Source organism: Callithrix jacchus, chromosome 5 (assembly GCF_049354715.1).
Source record: "Callithrix jacchus isolate 240 chromosome 5, calJac240_pri, whole genome shotgun sequence".
Classification (NCBI taxonomy): Eukaryota; Metazoa; Chordata; class Mammalia; order Primates; family Cebidae; genus Callithrix; species Callithrix jacchus.
The window spans coordinates 71,094,030-71,116,475 of NC_133506.1; the positions used below are offsets into that span (position 1 = coordinate 71,094,030).

General features: G+C 56.0%; 1 protein-coding gene across 1 annotated transcript; it reads right to left on the minus strand.

The window, feature by feature from the left end:
• Positions 1–263: 263 nt before the first annotated feature.
• On the minus strand, positions 264–20,638 carry SLC4A1 (solute carrier family 4 member 1 (Diego blood group)). Its single transcript, XM_003732920.7, has 20 exons — positions 20,557–20,638; positions 15,357–15,439; positions 15,142–15,232; positions 14,060–14,124; positions 13,096–13,276; positions 12,865–13,000; positions 12,267–12,390; positions 11,925–12,009; positions 11,592–11,773; positions 10,842–11,052; positions 10,399–10,611; positions 10,072–10,220; positions 9,755–9,949; positions 7,860–8,033; positions 7,409–7,498; positions 6,697–6,863; positions 5,342–5,595; positions 3,259–3,428; positions 3,000–3,173; positions 264–2,360 (listed from the first exon to the last, which is right to left on the minus strand). The coding sequence occupies exons 2-20, from the start codon at positions 15,369–15,371 to the stop codon at positions 2,283–2,285; spliced, it is 2,754 nt and encodes a 917-aa protein (XP_003732968.2). The 5' UTR covers positions 15,372–15,439; positions 20,557–20,638; the 3' UTR covers positions 264–2,282.
• Positions 20,639–22,446: the final 1,808 nt, after the last annotated feature.

Below are 22,446 nucleotides of genomic sequence, written 5' to 3' on the forward strand. Positions count from 1 at the left end.
GCAGGGGCAAGATCCCCTTACAGCCCCTCCTCCCACCCCCACTGGTCTTGTTTGTTCAGGAGAGGAAGGATTCTCATTTCTTGCTCCACACCCACTCTCTGGGTGCTGGTCTCCCACCCTAGGGCTCAGGGTCGCACCTCAGCCTGGCTCCCCTTGCTGTGTAGATGCAGCCCTGTGCTGGGTCCGTACCACATACCACCATGCCCACCTAGTTCAGCCAAGACCCGCGACTCTGGGAAGGGGAATTCAAGCAAGGCACCCACTCCGACACAGATGCATTTATTGGCAAAACCTATTCCCAGGCATCAAGGGGAAGAGTGCTAGCAGAGTGAATGATTTTTGTTTTTCACTTTCCTTGGCCCTATTCGAAGAGCAAGGGGAGGGAGGGGCAGGGACATCCCAATCAGGATAATGATTCCAGCAGCTCTGCTCCAAGGTTGGGCTCTTCACTAAGCAAGGCCTTTACTTGCACTGTCTCCTTTAATCCTCATAACAGCCCTACAAGGTAGGTACCATTAGCATCCCCATTTTACAGATGAGGAAACTTCAGTGTAGCATGGGGAAGTGGTGGAAGGTGGATGTCAGCTTTTAGGGGCACCTGGAGAGCCTCCCATGGACTGAGCTAGCTTGGGAAGTATAAACAATGACACGCAGTGTCGGGCTAGAATCCACCACACACACACACACGTTGAGTGTGTGGCCCCAAGGCTAATGCTTCCTTGTGTGTGTGTGTGTGTGTGTGTGTGTGTGTGTTTTGAGACAGGGTCTTGCTCTGTTGCCCAGGCTGGAGTGCAGTGGTTTGATCTTGGCTCACTGCAACCTCCGCCTCCTGGGTTCAGGTGATTCGCATGCCTCAGCCTCCCAATTACAGGTGCCCACCATGACACCCAGCTGATATTTGTATTTTTTGTAGAAACAGAGTTTCACCATGTTGGCCAGGCTGGTCTCGAACTTCTGACCTCAGGTGATCCACCCACCTCGGCCTCCCAAAGTGCTGGGATTACAGGTGTGAGCCACTGCGCCGGGCTGCCTCCTCTCTTTTTTGCCACTCCCTGATTCTGTTTCCTCCATCTCTCACCACTTCCACGTCTTTCAACTCTTTTTATCTTTTTGTTTTATAAAAAAATAAATTTGCCCATGTTCTGGAGAGCTCTCTGTCTCCCACCCCAATTGGTCAGATCTGGGTTCTCCCCAGGATTCAGTTTAGATGGGGTTGGGGATAGTGGGTCTCAAACGAGGGGCCTGGAGGTGTGTGTGAAGCCAAAGTATGATGAAAACTCTTAGAAAATACACGATTAATAAATTACAACCCCCTCCCTGTCCCACCCCTACTTTCCCACCTTCTCCCACTCCCTATCCAAATCTAAAATCAACTGTACCTTGCCCCCCACCCACACCCCAGGGCAGGGCTTATCTCAGTCCCCTCAGAGTCCACTGGGTTCAGGGCCCTCAGTAAATGTTTGTGGAATGAATGAATGAGTGAACTAATGAGTGCTTGGAGGGAGGAACCAAACACTTAGAAGGCCTGAGTCCCAGCACCAATCCCTGATCATCCTCACCAGGAAGCCTCTCTCTGGGCCCAGAGAAGAGGTACTCAAGGTAGGGGCTGGGAGCAGAGTGGGGAAAGGAAGGTGGACGAATGACTGACACAGGACAGAGCTCTGACCTCGAAGTCAGAAGGCCTGGTTCAAATCCCAGCTGCCTGGCTCAGTTCAAACCCCAGCCATGTGACCTTGGTCAGGTTCAAAGACAAGTGATAACTGCTGCAGAATGGCCCTTGAGGAACTTGCAAAGCCCTGTTTTACATGTGTCTTTGGTCCTCAGTAACCATCCTGTAATCTGGGTATTATCATCAATATACCCATTGTACAGAAGAGGAAGTATAGGCCGCAAAGGTCAAGGAACTTGCCTAAGATCACACAGCAAGCACCCCCCCACACCCACCCACCTCCCACCTTTGCTTCTACCCCTGCCTGTGCTGGGAAGAGGTAGGGCTCAGATCTGTTTTCCAGCATGGGGTCCCCAGTGCAAGTGTGGAACAGGAGGGACTGTGGAGCAAACACCTAATGTGGGCCCCATCAGCCATCTCCAGCCAGAAAAGCCAGGCTGCCCTTTGTGGTAGGTCTCCTGGACACCCCTTCCTTCCCCACCCACAGCCCTGGGGCCTCAGCTGCTGCTCCAGGAGGAGTCTGGAGTCCATGAGGTGCCCATGAATTTCTGCTTTTCCTGGGAAGGTGGGGAACTGGAATGGCGGGGCAGGGTCTAGGGCCTGGGCCTGCCCCTCACACAGGCATGGGCACTTCGTCATATTCATCCTGACCGTCCTCATCAAAGGCTGCCTTGGCATCATCAGCATCCAGCTGGAGGGGAGGGACAGGATGGAGAGAGGGTGAGGGACCCTGGGGCCAGGTGAGCCCTCCCTGGGCATGAAATACACCTCTGGAGTTAGCATCGGGTGTGGCTCTTGTGAACCTTGGACCTGTCCTGTTCAATCCCCCCAGCCTCTAGGACTGGCCTGAATGAATGGCTGTCAAAGCAGGAGGCAACCCTGGGGATGTGGACCCTGGCAGGGGAGCCACTGCATCCAGCCGCCCGCAGAGGGGGAGCAGGGGACCTCTTCACCAGGGCAGTCCCGCAGTGACCTGAGTCACACTGTGGAAGAATTCTATTAGAGGAGTGACTCTGTCCCAGATGACTTGGCAGATGGCAGGACTTGCTCCTCAGGGGTCCCAACAGCTCACGTGCAGTACACCCTGTCTGCCTCTTGATTCTCTCCCCAGTCTTGCCATCATTCCTCCCTTTACAGGTGAGCAAAATGAAGGCACAGAGAAACGAGGCCCTGTGCTCCAGACTGTATGCCAGGACACAGCAGTCCAGAACCTGGACCCCAGCCCTGGCCCCAGACTTTTACTCTCGACGCTGTCCTGCCTGCCCTAGTTCTGAGACTCGCCCCTCACAGGCTCCCAGCTCTTGTGCCCCAGGCCCAGGCAGCCACTCACACACTGAAGCTCCAGGTTCCTGAAGATGAGCGGCAGCAGGACGCGCCGTAGGGGCACGGTGAGGATGAGGACGAAAGGCAGGGCCAGTGAGGCTGGCGTGGACTTCACCACCCACAGCACTACCAGGCAGATGATCTGGATGCCCGTGAACAGGTGCATGCGCCAGGTCTTCACCTGCAGGCAGAAGCTGGGGTCAGTGCCCACTGTGCTCTGCACCCTCCACCACCCCAGGCTGGGCAGCCAGAAAAAGGCCCTGTACCCGCTTGACGTAGGGCACATCTGGGTGGTACTTAGGTGGCTTGAGCAGAAGCAGGATGCGGTCAAAGAGCTGGATGCCGCTGAGCGATGTGACCCCCATGTAGAGGAAGATGCCAAACAGCACAGCCAGGGGGATGCGGGACAGGATGGGCTCCATGAGGATGGACAGGCCTGTGGGGAGCCGCACACTCAGCCCAGGTTGCCTGAGCCATGGTGCCAGTGGGGGTCAGACCCCTATCTGGGGCTGGGAATAAAACACAGCGCCATATGGAGCTGTTTCTTTTCTCCTTCCTTCCTTCCTTCCTTCCTTCCTTCCTTCCTTCCTTCCTTCCTTCCTTCCTTCCTTCCTTCCTTCCTTCCTTCCTTCCTGCTTTCTTTCTTTCTTTTTTGACAGGGTTTTGCTCTGTTGCCCAGGCTGGAGTGCAGTGGTGTGATCTCGGTTACAACAACCTTGACCTCCTGGTCTCAAGTGATCCTCTCGCCTCAGCCTTCCTAGTTGCTGGGACTGTAGGCACACCACCACACCTGACTTTTTTTTTTCTTTTAATTTTTAGTAGAGACAAGGTCTCACTATGTTGTCCAGGCTAGTCTTGAACTCCTGGGCTCAAGTGATTTTCCTGTCTTGGCCTCCTGAAATGTTGGGATCCCACGCCTGGCCTGGAGTCATTTCTATGTGTCATTTTTTGCTTTTGAGAAGGAGTCTAGCTCTGTCGCCAGGCTGGAGTGCAGTGGCACGATCTTGGCTCACTGCAACCTCTGACTCCCAAGCTCAAGCAGTTCTCCTGCATCAGCCTCCCAAGTAGCTGGGAATACAGGCGTGTGCCACCACTCTCGGTTAAATTTTGTATTTTTAATAGAGACATGGTTTCACCACATTTCACTCTTGGACCATCGTGAGGTCTCCAACTGCTGACCTCAAGTGACCTACCTGACTCGACTTCCCAAAGTGCTGGGATTATAGGCATGAGCCACCACACCTGGCCTCTGCGGGTCCTTTTTAGAGGTATTACCCCAATTTTACAGATGAGGAAACAGGCTCAGAGAGGTGAACAACCTGCCTAAGGCCACACAACTGCAGGGAGTAAAAGCCCTCCTGCTTGACGAAAGCCCAGTCCCTTGCCCTAGTGGAGGTCACAGAGGTCAAAGACAGGATGTCTTTCTCCTCATCCCCGTCCAGAATGCCATCAACTTTGCCTCCTTTAAGAAATTTCCCTGAGGCCAGGCGTGGTGGCTCACACCTGTAATCCCAGCACTTTGGGAGGCCGAGGCAGGTGGATCACGAGGTCAAGAGATCGAGACCATCCTGGTCAACAAGGTGAAACCCCCATCTCTACCAAAAATACAAAAATTAGCTGGGCATGGTGGTGTGCGCCTGAAGTCCCAGCTACTCGGGAGGCTGAGGCAGGAGAATTGCCTGAACCAAGGAGGCGCGGGTTGTGGTGAGCCGAGATCGTGCCATTGCACTCCAGCCTGGGTAACAACAGCAAAACTCCGTCTCAAAAAATAATAATAATAATAAATTTCCCTGAACCATTCTATCTGCAGCCATGGCACTTCCAACACCGAACCCAACTCAACTTTTGGCTGTTCCAGAACTGAAGTCAACCCCAGTGACCCTTCTTTCTTCTCCCCACAACCTTCAGACTATGCCTGGAGCACTGCCCCTTGTATCAGTCATGGAGCAGCTGAGCTGGAAGAGAACTTGGGGACATCGGATGAATCCTCCAACTGTGCAGACAGGGAAACTGAGACCCAGAGACAAGAAGGGATTCTGGGTTAGCAGCAGGGCAGGGCCGGAACCCACAGTTCACTGGACTTCTGTTGTGTAAGAAGGTGGGGTCTGGTCTGGAGAAGGCTCAGGAGTGGAGCTCCCTTCCTTCCTGCTCAGACGCCCAGCTCAGTGTCTTGGCCTTTCCTCCAGGATGCCCTTGTGAGTAGCGGATGCTGGGGAGATGTGGGGAAGTGGTGTAGGTTGGGCGAGGCTGGAGTATTGGCTGGGTCCGAAGGGGAAGGGGAAGGTATTGGGGGTGGGGGACTGGGGTGGGGCAGGAGGATGGTGGAGAGCTAACCCAGCTTTCACTCACCCACAAGCACAGAGACCAGGAGCCCGCTGATCCGCTGCTCTTTGACCTCCTGGATCTGGGCTGCAGCCCCTGGGGTACTGGCTTTGCCCATGACAGTGAGGGCATTGGCGTGGGTGACGGAACGCACGGTGGTGGCACTGAGCCAGGGCATCCCAAAGAGGGCAGCCACCCCGCCCATGCCCACTACCAGCAACAGGTCCAGGTGGAAGCCGGAGCCCTTGACCATCTTGCGCTCGGGTTTGCTGACAATCAGCCTGGAGTGGGGGAAGGTGAGGGATAAGCGGGGTTCTCCTCTGCCTCCTCCACCCCTCCTTCCTACTCCATACTTGGTATCCTCATAGCTCCGTTTTGTCTTCTGTGCCCCTCCCTCTTTGAGATCCTGGCTCTCCTCCCTCCGCCCTATCTTTAGAATCCAGACTCAAGAGCAGAAATGTCTTCAGAACATCCAAGGCTGATTCACAGGCAATGAAGCTTCAGCTTCAGGGAGTTTTGCTTATACAGGCCTCTCCAAGATCCAGCACCTAAGTTTATAGTTGTCATTTTGCATTCTTTTTTTTTTTCTGGAGTCTCACTCTGTTGCCCAGGCTGGAGTGCAATGGTGCAATATCAGCTCAATGCAACCTCTGCCTCTCGGGTTCAAGCGATTCTCCTGCTTCAGACTCCCGGGTAGCTGGGACTACAGGCACACGCCACCACACCAGGCTAATTTTTGTGTTTTTAGTAGAAATGGGATTTTTACCATACTGGCCAGGCTTGTCTCAAACTCCTGACCTCACATGATCCACCCACCTTGGCCACCCAAAGTGCTGGGATTACAGGCATAAGCCACTGTGTCCGACGCATTTTTTTTTTCCTTAAAAAGAGCTCTCCAGGCTGGGCACGGTGGCTCAAGCCTGTAATCCCAGCACTTTGGGAGGCCGAGGTGGGTGGATCACGAGGTCAAGAGATCGAGACCATCCTGGTCAACATGGTGAAAAAAAAAATACAAAAAATTAGCTGGGCATGGTGGCACGTGCCTGTAATTCCACCTACTCAGGAGGCTGAGGCAGAATTGCCTGAACCCAGGAGGCAGAGGTTGCCGTGAGCTGAGACCGCGCCATTGCACTCCAGCCTGGGTAACAAGAGCGAAACTCCGTTTCAAAAAAAAAAAAAAAAGGAGCTCTCCAAATTATACAACTTCAGGTCCCACAAAACCTGGAACTGCCCCTGGCTCAACACCATTCCTGCTGGTCAGGAGGGCCATACACCCACCAGGACTAGCTTGCAGTCATGGGTCTCTTGCCTGCCTGGGACACTGCCAGGGAGAGGTCCCTGCCTCCCACCCTCCCAGGCCCAGCCCCCACCCTGTCACTCACGTGGTGATCTGAGACTCCAGGAATATGAGGATGAAGACCAGCAGAGCAGGCAGGGCGGAGGCGAACATCATCCAGATGGGAAAGTGGGAACGCAAGCCCAGTGGGTGGATGACCCAGCCCCGGGCTGAGGAGTTGGACACCTGAAGGCCATCAGGCACTGAGAGTTTCTGTGGGAGGGGATCGAAGGTAAGAATGCCAGGGGCAAGGGGATGGGAAAGGGTGGGAGCAGGAGGAGCCAGAGTCCTGGGGGTCGGGCAGTTGGGTTCAGGGCACTTGGGAAATTAGTTACATTGAGTACTTGTTCTGTACCTAGTCACTGCACTAATCCCTTTACATCCATCTGCTCACTCCCCACTTTATAGATGAGAACAGAGAATCAGAGAGGTTATGTAGCTTGCCTCTCATCACACAGCTCTTTGATGGCAGAGCTGGGATTCATGCCTAGATCTGCCTGGCTTCAAAGAATATTTCTTCCTATTGCTCTGGGTTCAGGAATGAAGGCAGCAACTTGGCCCAGCCACTTGCTTTGGCCAGAGGGGGTTCTCTGGAGCTTTAAGAAGCATATGGGCCTCCCAGAGGAGGCAAGGATGGGGTAGAGGTAGTCCTAGCTGGTTTCAGGTTGGGGAGAGCTATTCGGGGAAGGGGCATGCTGGGGGGTAGAAATGAGGACCTGGTGCATATCATGGTCTGAGGGATGGAAGGAGGGGGTCACCTGGGTATAGGTATCCTCAATGAAGAAATCCACCAGGACCATGATCAGGATGGAGATGGGGACCCCGAAGTCCCCGATGACTCGACGTAGCTGGAGGCAGGTGAAAGGACCAGCGGTCAGTGCCCAGTCACTCCCGCTCCTGCCTCCCTCCTGCCCTATATTCACCCAGTGGGCCCTGCTCTTCCAGGGGATGCATCAGCATCTCATGCCCTGTCCTGCACCTCAGCTACGTCTGCCTTCTTTCTTCTTCCCCCAGCAGTTCTCAGGCTGGGCATGCCACAAAAGCGGGAGGGGCTTCCCGGCAGAATGAAACCCTGGGTAAGCAGGGGCTGGGGGAGTTTGGAACTGGGAATGGGAATCTGATGAAGAAGGGAAATTAAGGGCACTGGGGAAGCTGGGGTGGGATAGGACAGTGTTGGCAAGGACAGGTGAGGAGGGAGGGTGTGCTGACCTTGCCCGGGAAGTAGGAGCTGTTCTTGAACTTGCGCAGGATCATGGCAAATAAGAAGGTACCGGCCATGAGCACAAGGGAGAGGAGGGCTGTGTTGGGCAGGGGGCCCTGAGGTTTGGGCTCTGTTGTCACGTTGTAGTCATAATTCTTCTGTAGTGGGTGGTCCTGGAAGATCTGCAGCAGAAAACCAAGGCATTCTGTTCTCTCCAGCCTTGGCTTGGGCTGGAAAGTACCACCAGCTAACTCTACCTGGCACTACCATCCATTCATTTGGCTATCTATGAGTTAATCATCCATCCATTTATCCACCTATCCATCATTTATCCACCTGTTATCCATTGATCATCCATCGATTATTCATCCATTCATTCATTATCCATCTACCCATCCATCCACCTATCATCTATCTATCCAGCCATGTATCCATCCATGCATCCATCCATTCATCTATTCATCATCTATCAATCAGCCATCCATCCATTCTCTCTATTCATCCATCCATCCATCTATCTTCTTCCTCAATTGACATGGTAACAGAGGAGAAATAGGATTCTACAGCTTGGTTTTCAGGAATGAAGACAGCCTAGGTTTGGGCGGGGAGAGCCATGGGCAGCAATGAGTGTGTGTGTGCACACATGCACACCAGGACCTGGGAGACATAAGGCTGGAGGTCAGGAAACAAGGCTCAGGGAAGTGTCTAAAAAGAGGTTAAAATACCTGGATGCAGAAAGACCGTCCACCCAGCAAAATCAAGGGACTTAGGGTGCACTCTTCTTCCATATAAAATGCAGAGCTTAAGATGATGGGAGGCAAGCCAAGGAGCTGGGCACTCCATCCGTAAGCCCTGCAGCTCTTGAGGACAAGCGCAGGAGAGAGAGTAGGACTTCAGAGGCTCCAGAGTCCCCCCTGCTCTCCCTGGGCATGTACTTTCACATGCTCAGCATCACGACCATACTTACCCACTGCTCACATCATGTGTGATCATGAACTGGACATGTGCACACAGAGACATCCTCTCATGCCTCAGCAAGAATACTGGCCACAGACAGCAGGTGCCAACACATACGTGGTCCCAGTCAACACAGCTGCACTGTCCTGTGTGCAGACATGTGACCACACAGACACATAGGCGGCCACAGTCATATGCACAGTCACATGGTTATCTACTCAGGTGGAAGCAAAGCCACACAAATGCTGCAGAGACACATGTGTGAGGACACACACAGTGGCTCAGTCTTTTTGTGTTTTTGAGACAAAATCTCACTCTGTCACGCAGGCTGGAGTGCAATGGTGTGATCTCAGCTCACTGAAACCTTTGCCTCCCGGGTTCAAGCAATTCTCCTGCCTCAGCCTCTCAACTAGCTGGGATTACAGGTGTGTGCCACCACATTTGGCTGATTTTTTTTTTTTTTTTTTTTGAGAAAGAGTCTCACTCTGTCTCCCAGGCTGGAGTGCAATGGCACGATCTCGGCTCACTGCAACCTCTGCCACCCGAATTCCAGCAATTCTCCTGCCTCAGCCTCCCAAGTAGCTGGGACTACAGGTGCCTGTCACCACGCCCAGCTAATTTTTGTATTTTTAGTAGAGACGGAGTTTCACTATGTTGGCCAGGATGGTCTCGATCCCTTGACCATATGATCTGCCTACCTTGGCCTGCCAAAGTGCTGGGATTACAGGCATGAGCCACTGCACCCAGCTATTTTTGTATTTTTAATAGAGATGGGGTTTCACTATGTTGACCAGGCTGGTCTCGAACTCCCGACCTCAGGTGATCCACCCACCTTGGCCTCCCAAAGTGCTGGGATTACGGGCATGAGCACCATGCCCGTACAGTGGCCTAGGCCCAGTCACATACACAGCCTCCCATATGCATTAACATCCCCATAGGCCCCCACCTTGATCAGCTTGGAGAAGGTCTCATAGATGAAGATGAGGGAGATGAGGAAGGAGAAGATCTCCTGGGTGTAGCGGGAGATGAAGCGGACCAGAAAGCTGCCCTCAAAGGCCACCACCAACACCACCAGCAGGATGAGCCAGAAGCCGATCCACACGCGGCCCACGATGTACTCCAGACCATTGCTCTCGCAGAACTGCAGGGTGGCCAGAGGAAGTCATTCAGACAAAGAGGGCCTCGGGGCAAGGCACCGGGCATCAGGCAGGTGGGGCAGGGAACATGACAGGGTCAGGGTCTGTGGGTTGAGGACAGAGCTACCGAGAAGAAGGCTTCCTCAAACACCAGCAGTGGTCCTGAGAAGCCGACCACGAGCAGGGGCTGAGCCCCCAGCAGGGCGAAGAGAATGCCCTGCACTGCAGTGGAGATCAGCAGCTCAGACACGCCCATCTGGTTTCGGGTCTTTTCTCCTGTGGGTATAGGTCACAGTGGGGTCAAGGTCAGGAGATTATTTCCAGGGTCTCATAGAGCAAGTCATGGGTGGGCTGATGCAGGGATCTGGAGGGTCAGATAGAGTCAGAAGTTGGGACCGAGACAGAGGCCAGAGGGTCACAGGTGAGAGTTAGGGAGACAGGTATTGGCACTGACCCAGGAGGCCACCAAAGGTGATGGCAGGTGACAGGGCAGCAAAGTAGATAAAGATGACAGCAGCCAGGACCTGGGGGCTCAACGCATCTGTGATGTCACTCAGGTAGTAGGGATAGCGGCGCCGGATGTCACGCACCAAGCCCCCGAAGAACTGGCCTGTCTGCTGCAGAGGATCGTCTGGTCCCTCGGGGCCCCCTAGGCCCCCATTTAGGTCTGTGGTGGAGGAAAAGAGCAAGGTCAGAGGGAGTAGCTGGAGGAGGTGAGGGGAGGGGGGACTGGAGGGCACAGCGGAGATTGTCTGATGGGAATGGGGTGGCCATGAAGGCTGGGCGATGTGGGCGTAGGAGCAGTAAGAAGAGCACATGATGGGAGAGGGAGGCTGTGCTGAGGCGTCTGGGGGCTGATGGGGGGCTCAGAAAGCCTTGGCTGGGCAGGGAAGGTACCTAGGCCCTTGTAGAAGCTGGCATCTGGCTTGGCAGGGCTGAGCTGGTAGCGCCTTCGAAGAAGCTCCCTCTGCACAGGCACCAGACTGAGCAGGGCCTGCTCGGAGGGGGCGTCTGTGGGAGGCAGCACAAGGCTGCAGTCCAGGAAGCCCTCCAAGGAGCGCACTAGCTCCCCTCGGCTCTGAGCCATGTACGCATCGATGCGGAACACCTAGGGGCAGGAGAGAGGGTCAGGGCTGCCCGGACCTACAGAGGGAAAGGACCCAGGAGTCCATGGCCAGGGCCTCCAGGGACCAGAAGCCCCTCATGCAGCTCCCATTGCCAGGAACTGCTTTTCCTGCCCCCTCCCACCCCTACTCCCCACTAAGAAAGGGCTCTGGGGGGACAGACAGCTGCCCTGGGTGGGGAAAGAAGGAACTGCAGCTAACCCGGTGGGTTAAGCAGAGTAGAAGCAACTACAGCTGCCTAGGCCTGACCAAGCCAGACCTGACCAGGCGGAACCAGGTTAGAGTGGACTGGACTGGACCGAGCCAGGCCAAAGCCAACCACACGATACCAGGCCAGGGCACACAGAGTTGGGCCGGACCGCACACACCTGACTGCCCGCCAGGTGGGATAGCAGCAGCTGGATTAGGCTGAATGGGTCAAACCAGTGAACCTAGAGTAACGCAGGCCAGGCCGGAGAGTGGGCCTCATCCACTGCCCAGCTCCCAAGAGTCCCCAACCCAGTCTTCTCCGGCCCTTCCTCACCCTCTCCGACATGAGGGTAGCAGCAGCCCGGCCGAGCTGGGTATAATCAATGTGGGGGTCCTCGGGTCCCAGCAACACAAAGAGGAAGCGCACGGGCACGGGCAGCTCCACTGCCTCCAGCTCCACCGCCTCCTGCAGCCGCACAAAGCCCAGCACGGGCCGCTCCAGGAAGGTGGCACGGCCTGTTGGGGACAAGAGGATCAGGCCAGGCAGAGGGGCCCAGGATGGGTGTGCTGAAGAGAGGGGGCTGCGGGGGTCCAGGCTGAGGGAAAGATGGGCTGGGCCAGGACCTGAGGGGTGTGGAGGGCTGAGGGTAGAGACACCTGTTCTTACCCACTAGCACCAGTGTGGCCTCTGAATCCGGGGGAATCTTCTCCAGAATTCCAGATGGTGAGCGCCCTTCTGCGTCCCCGTCTCCCTATGGGAAGGAGGGTGGTGAAGGGAGTCCTTGGTCCACTCTGATCCTGGGAGACCTGAGCCTCCTCCCCTTCCTTCCCTTCCCATTCTTGCTCCCCACCATGTTCAGATCGGGGGGGCTTCCCAACTCTCCTGGCACACCCCAGGCGCGGGGTTGCTTCTGGTCCCTGCTTGTGGCCGATTGATCAGGACCACTGCTGGCGTTTGAGGAAGCTCTCTCCTTGCCCCAGCCTGACTCTGACCCTACAACTGACTCACCTGCTCACAGAAAAGCTGCGTCTCCAGTGAGGGGTGTTGGGGGAGCAGAGGCTGTGAAGGATCCCCAGAGCGCGTCAGAACTGCAGGCTTCACGCCCCCCAGGACCTCGAGCTCTCCAGCATGGCTGCAGGATGGACAGGAGACATGGGCTGAGCAAGCTGTTCAGGCTGAGCTTTCAGTGGTGGGAGGGATCAAGGGTGAGCATCAGGGGACTAGGGTAGACATCAGAGGTAGATATCCGGGACTTTCCAGACCAGACCACAGAGGGCCTGGGACGGAAGGAGAATCAGAGCCTCCTCTCCAAGGATGATGCAGATGTAAGTGGGCGCCTCTGTCTGGAAGGACTAGGGAGGATCAAAAGAGTGTCTAGAGAAAAGGGCCTTGAGGGTCTGTCCTCCTGCGGACCAGCAGACCCAAATCTGAGCATGGGACATGGCCATCCCTTTCAAGATGTCAGAGGTGGGAGCCATAGTAGAGGAAAAGTGGGCCCCTGCCTGGTGAGGGAAGGGCCACCTGGGCCCCGGGGAAGACCTTGGGGCAAGTGGGCTGGGGAAGTGGGCTGTGGGATAGGGAATCCAGGCCCTGGCAGGCAGCGCACCTGTGTGTGAGCAGCAGGGCCCGGAGCAGCTCCTCTCGGTCCTGAGGTCGGATCTGCTCCTCATAGATAAACCTGTCCAGCAGTTGGTTGGCTACTCCCGCCAGGGAGCTCTCTTGCAGGTCCAGGAGGACGGTACCTGCAGGCAGTGGAGGAGTGAGCTGGGAGGCTGAGCCACAGCCTCCAACAATGAGCTTCACCTACAGAGGGCCCAGAGGGGCCCAGGAGGCTCACCCTTGCTGAAGACTCTCTGAAGCTCCAGGAGGCTCCAGAAGGTGAGGTGAGAGAGGTGCGGGCGGCCCCAGGCCCCGTTCTCCCCCAGGTTCTCCTCCAGTCGCACCCAGCGCGCCGCCTCCATCCATCTCAGCTCCTGGTTCCTTTCGTCCATCACCAGTTCCTGCAGCTCCACATAGACCTGTGGCCCCATAGACCTGAGTTAGTCCATCAGGCCCCAGACATGGCCATGGGGAGCCTGAAACCCCAGGGCATAGTGGGCACCCAGCTGCTCTCAAGAGAGGCTTGTGGGGCTTGAATCCCTGTGCTGAGGGGTCCCTAGATATGGTTCACACCACTCCCCTATGTCCCAACTTCCTGGCCAGGCCCTCACCCCATAGCAGAAGGTATTTGGAGAATTCCAACCCAAAGGGATGCTGGAGAGGCCACGGGGAGGGAAAGGAGTGGGAAGCCGGGGCCTGGTAGGCTGAGGCTAAAGGGGACTTTGGCGTCATTGGTCAGTCTCCAGCCTCTGTAATCGTTGCATGGATGCGCCTCAGCATGTCCCTGGGGCCAGGTGACCGCTCCAAGAGCCATAGCTGAGGGCTGGCCCAAATTCCTAACCAGCTAGATAGTCCTGTGCCCAGCGGGGAACTGGGGGGCCTGGGCAGAGGAGAGCAAGTCTTTAATTCTGTGCTTCCCCAGTGACACCGGATGGCCCAGCCAGGGCCTGAGGGCCTGGAGACTCAGCCCTCGGCAGTCAGGTTATCTCTGCCCATGGTGCTCCTGGAAGGAGGCCCAGGCCTCACCATCAGTGGGGTGTCCTCTTCCTTCCCACCTATTTCCCGGGACCTTCGCTCCTCTGTCTGCTGCAGGGTCTCCCCCAGCTTGAAGCTGCCTCCATCCCCTTGCTCTTCTCTTCCCCTGGTTAAATGGTGGGTCCCAGAGCCAGCATGAGAGAGAAGGGGGAGGCTGGGGTCCTCACCTCGTGGGTACCAGGGCGTGGTGATGTGGTGTGGTAGTCTGTGGCTGTTGCCTCGGTGTCGTGAGCTGAAAACCAGAGGTCAGTAAGTGTCGCCCCGAATGTCCCCTGCCCGAGGCCCTTCACCACCCACAGTGAGCCTTAGAGACCCAGGCATGGGCGGATGCCCCCTCTCTCCCAGTGCCCCTGGCTGGGCCTCTGGTGCCCCATCTCACACTGGCCACTCAGCAGAATGGGGCTCCCCACACGTGTGCTGGACCCAGCCTGGGGCTCCCCATTTGAGCCTTGTGGAGGACACCTGGGACTCAGCCGGGGTGCCGCGGGGTAAGGGTGGGGGGCGAGCCCCTCCGCAGTGATGAAGTGAAGGGACCTCTCAAAGGTGACTGCAGAGCCATAAATGGCAATTTTGAGGACTCCAAGGACGTCCTCCCTCCCCTGCCGCCTCTGAGACCAGACTCTGTTCCCTCTTCCCACCTGCCTCAATGAGCCCGCCAGCCAGCGCAGTGTCTCACTGAGCTCAGGAACCAGGGTGGGTCAGCCCCTTATATTCCTCCGCCCCACCCGCAGCCCTCATTTCCCAGAGGGGCCTCTTAACTTCAATCCCAATCGCCAGCACTTAAGTCCTGTTGACAGTAAACAGGTCCTGCCTCGGGCTTCCCACCTAAGACCTTGGGCTGGCCTGGGAAGGCAGGGTGGTTCCTGGTGTCCTTCTGCCCAGGAGGGTCCCCACAAGCCCCTTGTTTCTCAGGACCTCTTTTCCCAATAACAGACCCAGTTTCTGGCCTGGAAGCTGGCATGCGATGGGCACAGATGACATGTGGGCTAGCGCCCTTGTCCCAGACAGGCTGCCCGCCCTTCTCACACATCGCGGGGGCACTGGATGGGTGACTACCCTGCTCTCCCAGCCACCTCCTGTGGTCATTTCAAACAAAATTGTTTATCCTTCAATCAGCTGGAATTGTGGGGAGAACTGCCTGTGGGGCTTGGGAGGAGGACTGTGGAGAAGGGGAGAGGACAACTGCCCTTCCTGTTCCCGTCTAGGGTTCAGCAGTTCATCCCAGCAGAGCCGGGGAGAGGGAGCTCACCTGCTGGCTCCTCCACCTGAGGCTCGGGGACTCCTGGGTCTTCATATTCCTCCTGCTCCAGATTCTCCTCCATCACGTCTTCGTAATCATCCTGCAGGAAGTGGTCATGGAGGCTGGGCTGTGAGGGCCTCTTCAACCCCCAAGGAAGATAGGAAGCTAGGGCCAGGTCCCCAGAGCCTCCAGGTGGGAGCGCTGCAATGCCAGGAAACACCCACCTGCAGCTCATCCATGGCGCAGTCCTGAGTGTCCAGTTGTCCACGGTGATCCAAGCCCCCAGCATAACCCGCACCGCGGGTCCCTGCAGCAGAGGGCACAGGCTGAGTGGGGCACATCCCAGAGTCTCTGGGTCCTCCTCCAGAGGAGGCCACGTGTCAGTGGATGGGATCCACGTGTTGGAGGTGGTAGGGTCAGAGGAAGTGTGGAGGGAATGAGAAGGAGCTGGATTTGCAGGTGTGAGGTAGGTGGGCAGGGGCTATGAGAGACGGGCAGTGCAGGGAAGAGGAAGTCTGGCTGGCACAAGCGAAGGATGTTTGGGGAAGACGGGCAGGTGACCTTCAGGTCCAACTCCTCCTTCATTCTCCAGTCTTCACCTGGCCTCTTCCTACCCATCCCTGGGACGCAGGCAATGCCAGGGGACATGACTGGTCCCTTCTTCAGGGGGCTTAGCACCCCTGAGGAGCTCTAAATGCATGCTCTTCTCTTAGAAATAGCGGCTGCCCACTGGGCACGGCTGCAGCATCCTTGGGAGCAGTCACAGGTCTGGATGATGTGGTCCTACTTCTCTCCCTGGCCCCATCTTGAACTCTGTTTCTCTTGCCAACTAGCCCATATGGTGACCTCCTGTGGCTCCTAGAACTTGCCAGGCCCTTTCATGTCCCAAGGTCTTTGCACATCCAGCTGTCCACGTCCTGGACACCCTCCCCGCAACACCTCAGCCCTTTGTGCATCTCAGCCCAGATGTCTACTCTTCAGAGGCCCTCCCTGACCACCCTGACCCAATCTGTCATTTTCTGGTTTCCTTTCTTCCTTCTTTTTTTTCTCTTTTCTTCTTTCTTTCTTTCTTCCTTTCTTTCCCTCCCATCCTTCCTTTCTCTTTCTTTTTCCTTCCTTTCTCTTTCTCCTTTCTTTCTTTATATTTTTTAAGAGACAGGGTTTCACCATATTGGTCAGACTGGTCTCAAACTCCTGACCTCAGGTGATCCACCTGCCTCGGCCTCCCAAAGTGCTGGGATTACAGGCGTGAGCCACCATGCCCAGCCCTACCTTCCTTCCTTTCTTCCTTCCTTCCTTCCTTCCCTCCTTTCTCTCTCTCTCTTTCTTCATTTCTTTCTTCCCCTCTCTCTCTTCTTTTTTGTGACAGGGTCTCACTGTGTCACCCAGGCTTAGAGTGCAGTGGCATGATCTTAGTCACGGCAACCTTGAACTCCTGGGCCCAGGGGATCCTCCTGACTCAGCCTCCTGAGTAACTGGAATTACAGGCATGACATAGTGCCCAGCAAATTAAAAAAAATTTTTTTTTTGCAGAAACAGGGTCCCACTGCCTCAGCTTGGGCTGGTTTCTTTCTTTCTTCTTCTTCTTCCTCTCCACCTCCTGCTCCTTCTTTTTTTGAGAGGGTCTCCCTATGTTACCCAGCTGGAGTACAGCTCACAGCAGCCTCAAACTCCTGGACTCAGGTGATCCTCCCACCTCAGCCTCCAGAGTAGCTGGAACTACAGGCACACACCACCATGCCTAATTTTTAAATGGTTTCTTGGTTGGGCGTGGTGGCTCACACCTGTAATCCTAACACTTTGGGAGGCTGGGGTGGGCAGATTGCTTGAGCTCAGAAGTCTGAGACCTACTGGGCAACATGGTGAAACCACGTGTCTACAAAAATTAGCTGGGTATTGGTGGTGCACAGCTGTAGTCCCAGCTACTTGAGAGGCTGAGGAGGGCGGATCACCTAAGCCTAGGAGGCAGAGGTTGCAGCGGGCTGAGGTGGCACCACTGCACTCCAGCCTGGGTGACAGAGTGAGACTCTCTCAGAAGAAAACAAACAAACAGCAACAACAACAAAATGGTTTCTTGATTGATTTGTGTTCACGTTGTCTGACTATGCTTCTGGAAGGGAAGCCACCAAAGCGCAAAGATCCTGTATGTCTCAATCCCCACGAAATTCCCCACTCCGAACACAGCAGGCGCTCAATAAACATTTGCTGAATGACTGTAAGAATGGCTCCCTATTGCAGGCTTGGGCCCTGGGACTGGGGACCCAGGATGACTAGGCCCCAGCCAAGAGCCTTCTGAGCTCTGGGGCTCCATTTTCTTAGTTCTGTCCCCAGCAGAGAGATGGTGTGCCCTTCCCAGGAATGTGAGGGCAGGCCCAAGGGGAGGACAGGGTCACCTAAGGTGGCCCCAGACTGGGTGTGGAGGGGACTCCTTTCCCCCTCGCCCACTGAAGCACAGGGCAGTGTGGTGGCAGGGCAGCCTCAATGCTTCCGAAGTGACGTGGACCCCAGGGGCCGAGTGTGCTGAGTGCCAAGGATCTGCATGGCAGGAGGAAGAGCAGGACCCACTGGTGGCTCCCGGGAGCAGGAGAGACCCTGGAGGAGGCAGTCACTGGATCTGACCCTAAAGCACAGGTGAGATTTGAAGGGCTGGGAGCCCAGGTGTGAGGCATGGCTTGGCAGAGCTGCACAGGTGGACTGAGCAAGGCGGGAAAAGGGCACATGAGGGCACAGGGCAGGGAGCAGGATACAGAAGGGGCCGAGCAGTTCGGGCGCAGTGGCTCATGCCTGTAATCCCAACACTTTGAGAGGCCAAGGTGGGCAAATCTCCTGAGTTCAGTAGTTTGAGACCAGCCTGGCCAACATGGTGAAACCCTGTCTCTACTAAAAATAAAAAAAAATTTTTTAAAAAGATTAGTCGGGTGTGGTGGCATGCGCCTGTAGTTCCAGCTCCTCAGGAAGCTGAGGCAGGAGAATCGCTTGAACCCAGGAGGCAGAGGTTGCAGTGAACTGAGATCATGCCACTGCACTCCAGCCTGGGCAACAGAGTGAGACTCCATCTCAAAAGAAAAAAAGAAAGGGCTATGTGGAGAACCAGCTTTCTGAGGAATGGGTGACCTGCAGTCCTGGGGGTAGGGTGGTGATTACTGGGTCTCACCAGACCTGAGAAAGGGAGAGTCCCTGCCTTGGCAGGTGGGGCAAGTACTGGGGTGGGGAGGAAGACTCTGGGAGCCTGAAGAGGGGCAGTCCCTACTGCAGGGCTTGGCTTTCCTCCTGAGGACCCTGGTCACCCACCTTTTCTCTCTCCCTTTTACCTTCTCCCTCTCTGCTTCTCCCAAAGTGTCTCTCTCTTTCTCTTCCATCTCTTTTTTTTTGAGATGGAGTCTTGCTCTGTTACCTAGGCTGGAGTGCAATGGCACAATCTTGGCTCACAGCAACCTTTGTCTCCTGGGTTCAAGCAATTCTCCTGCCCCAGCTTTCCAAGTAGCTGGGACTACAGGCACCCACCATACCCGGCTAATTTTGTATTTTTAGTAGAGACGGGGTTTCTCCATGTTGGTCAGGCTGGTCTCGAACTCCTGACCTCAGATTATCTGCCCGCCTCGGCCTCCCAAAGTGCTGGAATTACAGGCGTGAGCCACCACACCCGGCCTTCTCTTCCATCTTTCTTCACTTTCTTCCTTCTCTGGACTTGCTCATGCACCTTCTTAGGCTTCAGATCCTGAGTGGCCTCAAGGGTGTCTAAGCCTTAGGTACTAAAAGTCTCACCCATGGGGCTGGGACTGTGGCCTTGGTTGCCCACCTGAGGAGTGGATGGTCAGAGGGGCCCTCAGAGCTGGAGAATCCAGAGGTCCAGGCTACCTCTCTGCCACTCAGACTGGCAGCTTCCAGTCTCTTGGCCTCAGTTACCCCATCTGTATAATGGGAGGGCCTTCCCGCCAGGGTTCTGAGACATCAGTGAGAAAGAAGAGGGGAGAACAGAGGTGCCTTGACCTCAGCTGGAGATGAACAGGGTACACCCATGACCCAGATTGCCACCTGCCAGCCCGGCTGCCCTCAGCTGCTGGCCTTGTGCTGCCTACCACTGATAAGGGTCTGGACCCAGATCGCTGCCCCAAGTTTGGAAGTGCACCAGACACCTGGCTAGCCAGCCAGCTGGCCAGGGCCAGGCCAGATAAGGGTGAGCAGGACATCTGAGCCTTGAAGGTATAGCACAGCTAGGAAGACCCTGGGTGGGGGTGGTGGTTAACCAGATGACAGGGACAGCTTCCTAGTGGAGTGACACCACCTTTGTGTAATCAGCCTGAACCACACAGAGAACTGTGCTGCCTTAACTTTTAGAATCCGCAAAGCTCTCTGTGAAGTGGTTTGGGTATTCTAAGAGGAAGAAGAGTAATGTCCTTAGTCCATTCTCCAGATGTGAAAGCTGAGGTTCAGGGACATTTGCCTGTTTTGGCCACCCAGCAGGGAGGGATCAGAGGCAGGTTACAGCCTGGCCTAACTGACTCCGCCACATCCCTAAGCACTATGCTGAGTCGCTTCCCAGAAAACAACTGTTAGCCGGTTTAGAGTTAGTGGTTAAGAGCACAGATTCTGCAGCTGGACTGCCTGGGTTCAAACCCAGCCCTGTTGTTTACTAACTGCAAGTGACTTCAACTCTCTGTGCCTCAGTATTCTCATCTGTAAAACGGGGGTGATAATAATGATGGCCACCTGATAGACCTGTTGTAAGCATTAAGGAAGTTTACATCTGTGAGGCGCTCAGACCAGTGCCTGGCATCCAAGGAGGTCCGTGACAAATGTTGCTGTCTTCATCCTTCCTGCTGGGGTTAGGGGCAGCCTTGCCATCTTCATTCCCCCTCTGATCTGGCCTCAGTTCCCATGGAATTAGCCTGAGCTAAGGGTTTTGAGATTCTCAGGTGGTGGGAGGCTCCATAGTTCCCTCCAATATTGATTGCTCTGGACATGGAGCCAGGTGCCCAGGTAGACCCCTGGAAGTGTCCCAGAGGGGATGCTGTGTCAGCTGACATCCTGTTTCCTAGGTGGGAGGTGGGGTGGCCTGAGGACCCCGATGAGGAAGGAAGGAGGAGTCTGGGGTGGATGAGACCTGAGCCTGTGGGATCCAACAAGCTGACAAGGACCCACACCTGGAGGGTATCAGATACCTCGCCCCCTACAACACACACACCAGAGCCCCACACACCTCTGCTGCCGTGAGCCACCTGCCACCCTCCTCCCTTCAGGTACCAATGGACCTGTTCCCCCTTAGGGCCAGCATGGGAATGGTAAAATTCTCACCCCACCCACCTGCACCCTTTTGGACGCCAGGAGCCTTGCCCACCTGGGCATAGATTCAGGCTGGGCACCTGCAGAAACCCTCAGGGCAGGCACCGAGGGACCCTCCCAGCCCTTCCCTGCCCTGCCCACCTGCTCACGAGCCTTAGGGTCCCTCGGCGAAGTCCTGCAGCCGCCAGTGCCCTCTGCGACCAGTTACGTTCCCACTGGTTCTGACAGCACCAGAGCCCTGGGGGCAGCTCACAAACCCCTGACTCATTCCCCCGCCTCCTAATCTGCCCGCCCCACTGGCCCTGGGAGCCCCTTCCCACCCCCCACCCCCCGCCCCACTCCCACCGGGTGCCCAGTAAACAGAGTTATCTCTCACCCACATCTGGACAGCTGTGAGTGTGGCCCACCCCACCCGCCTGGCCAGCCCCCAAGGCCTCCCGGGGCCCTTCTGGTCCCCAGGGTTCTCTCCGCTCTTCCTTTGCGGAGGAAGGTTTTGATCACTGTGTCCTCAGAGCTCCCAGTTCCCCGGGCAGGAAGGCATCGGCCTCTAGAAGTCCCTGTCCTGCCTCTGTCCATCCTCCACTCTGGCCAGGCCCTTCTGCTCTGGTCCCAGGGTGCAAGGGCACCTGCTCCTGTCACCTCTCTTGGTGTCTATGCTAGGACTCACTCCTCCACTGCAGTCTTCTCCACAAGGACCGGCTCAGCGCTCACGGGGCACAGGCAGCCCCTCCCCTCCTTGATCCAGACCAGGACTCCCTGGCCACACTCTCCCCAAGACCCTGACTGGCTCTAAAGAGCTGGCTCCTGGACACTAAGACACTGACATTCAGTCAACCTGAAACAATGTCAGCTCAACAAAACAACCATCCCCACACCGAGCCCTTCAGCTCACAAAGCCCTAATGTCTGGGCACACTGGCTCCTCTGTAGGCAGCCCAGCCCAGGCCCCCGGGCCAGAGCAGTGGCATTCTCAGCCCCTGCCGTGCCCCTCCCCTCCAGTCTCCACCCCCACACCCCCAGTTTCTCTGCTCCTGGGGGGTGACCAGGGCCTGGTCACCTCTTCATAGGCTCTGGTTTCCTTTTTTTTTTTTTTTTGAGACGGAGTCACTCTCTGTCGCTCAGGCTGCAGTGCAGTGGCGCGATCCGGCTGACTGAAACCTCTACCTCCCAGGTTCAAGCGATTCTGCTGCATAGGCTCTGGTTTCTAAAGAGGCAGAGACTGAAAGATGAGCACAGACCAGCAAGAATGAAGAGGGGTTTCCAAGCAGACAGGAAGGGGAGTTGTGGCCATGAGTCTGGGCACACAGAGGAGAGTGTCCCAGCACAGCTCCGGCATGGACGGGCTGTGGGAACCTGGGCAAGTCCCTAGCCCTCTCCAGACTTCGGTTTTCTCATTTGTAAAGCCAGAGTGTTGGGTTCTATGGGCACCAGCCTGAAGTTCAGACTCAAGTAAAAGAGACTCAAGGACAGGGACACAGAGGTGGGCATATTCCGCCACCGCAAAGCCATTCACGGTCTCTGATACAAGCCTGAAGGGGGCTGAGCCCTGTGAAAAGAGAAAAGGGCAGGGACTCAGAATCCGAGCCAGAATCCTGTTTAGGGAAGACCTCGGTTCCAGGAACTATGCTGAGGCCTTCACCTGGATCCCTACAAACCCCCACTTTGCAGAGAAGAAAGCAAAGCCACAAAGAGACTTTCCCAGGAAAAAGAATGCCCAGCGGACCAGCACCTGCCCCGGGCGGCACACTGCCAGGGCTTCACGTGCACTCTCTCGCCAAGCTCCCTGCGCCCATCTGAGGACAACACTCTTTATGATGTTTATTCACTTCTCACAGAGAAAGGGCAGTAAGAGGAGAACAGCGACTTCCCCAAGGCCTCTGGGCTGGTACAGCCAGAGCAGGCACTCCGACCTGGCAAACTGCCTTCACAGCTGGCATGCCGCCAGATCTGAGCCCCTTCTGCCACCCAGGCCTTCGTGCTGGTCAGGAACAGAGAGAGGCCCTGGCCAGAGGGGGCTAGAGGTGCCTTCTCC

Coding starts and splice junctions, on each gene's coding strand:
- SLC4A1 (XM_003732920.7), bottom strand. Junction 13,001..13,095: donor TCAGAGAGTCTTCAGCAAGG/GTGAGCCTCCTG, acceptor CACTGCCTGCAG/GTACCGTCCTCCTGGACCTG. Junction 5,596..6,696: donor CTGGAGTCTCAGATCACCAC/GTGAGTGACAGG, acceptor CCCCCACTCCAG/GCTGATTGTCAGCAAACCCG.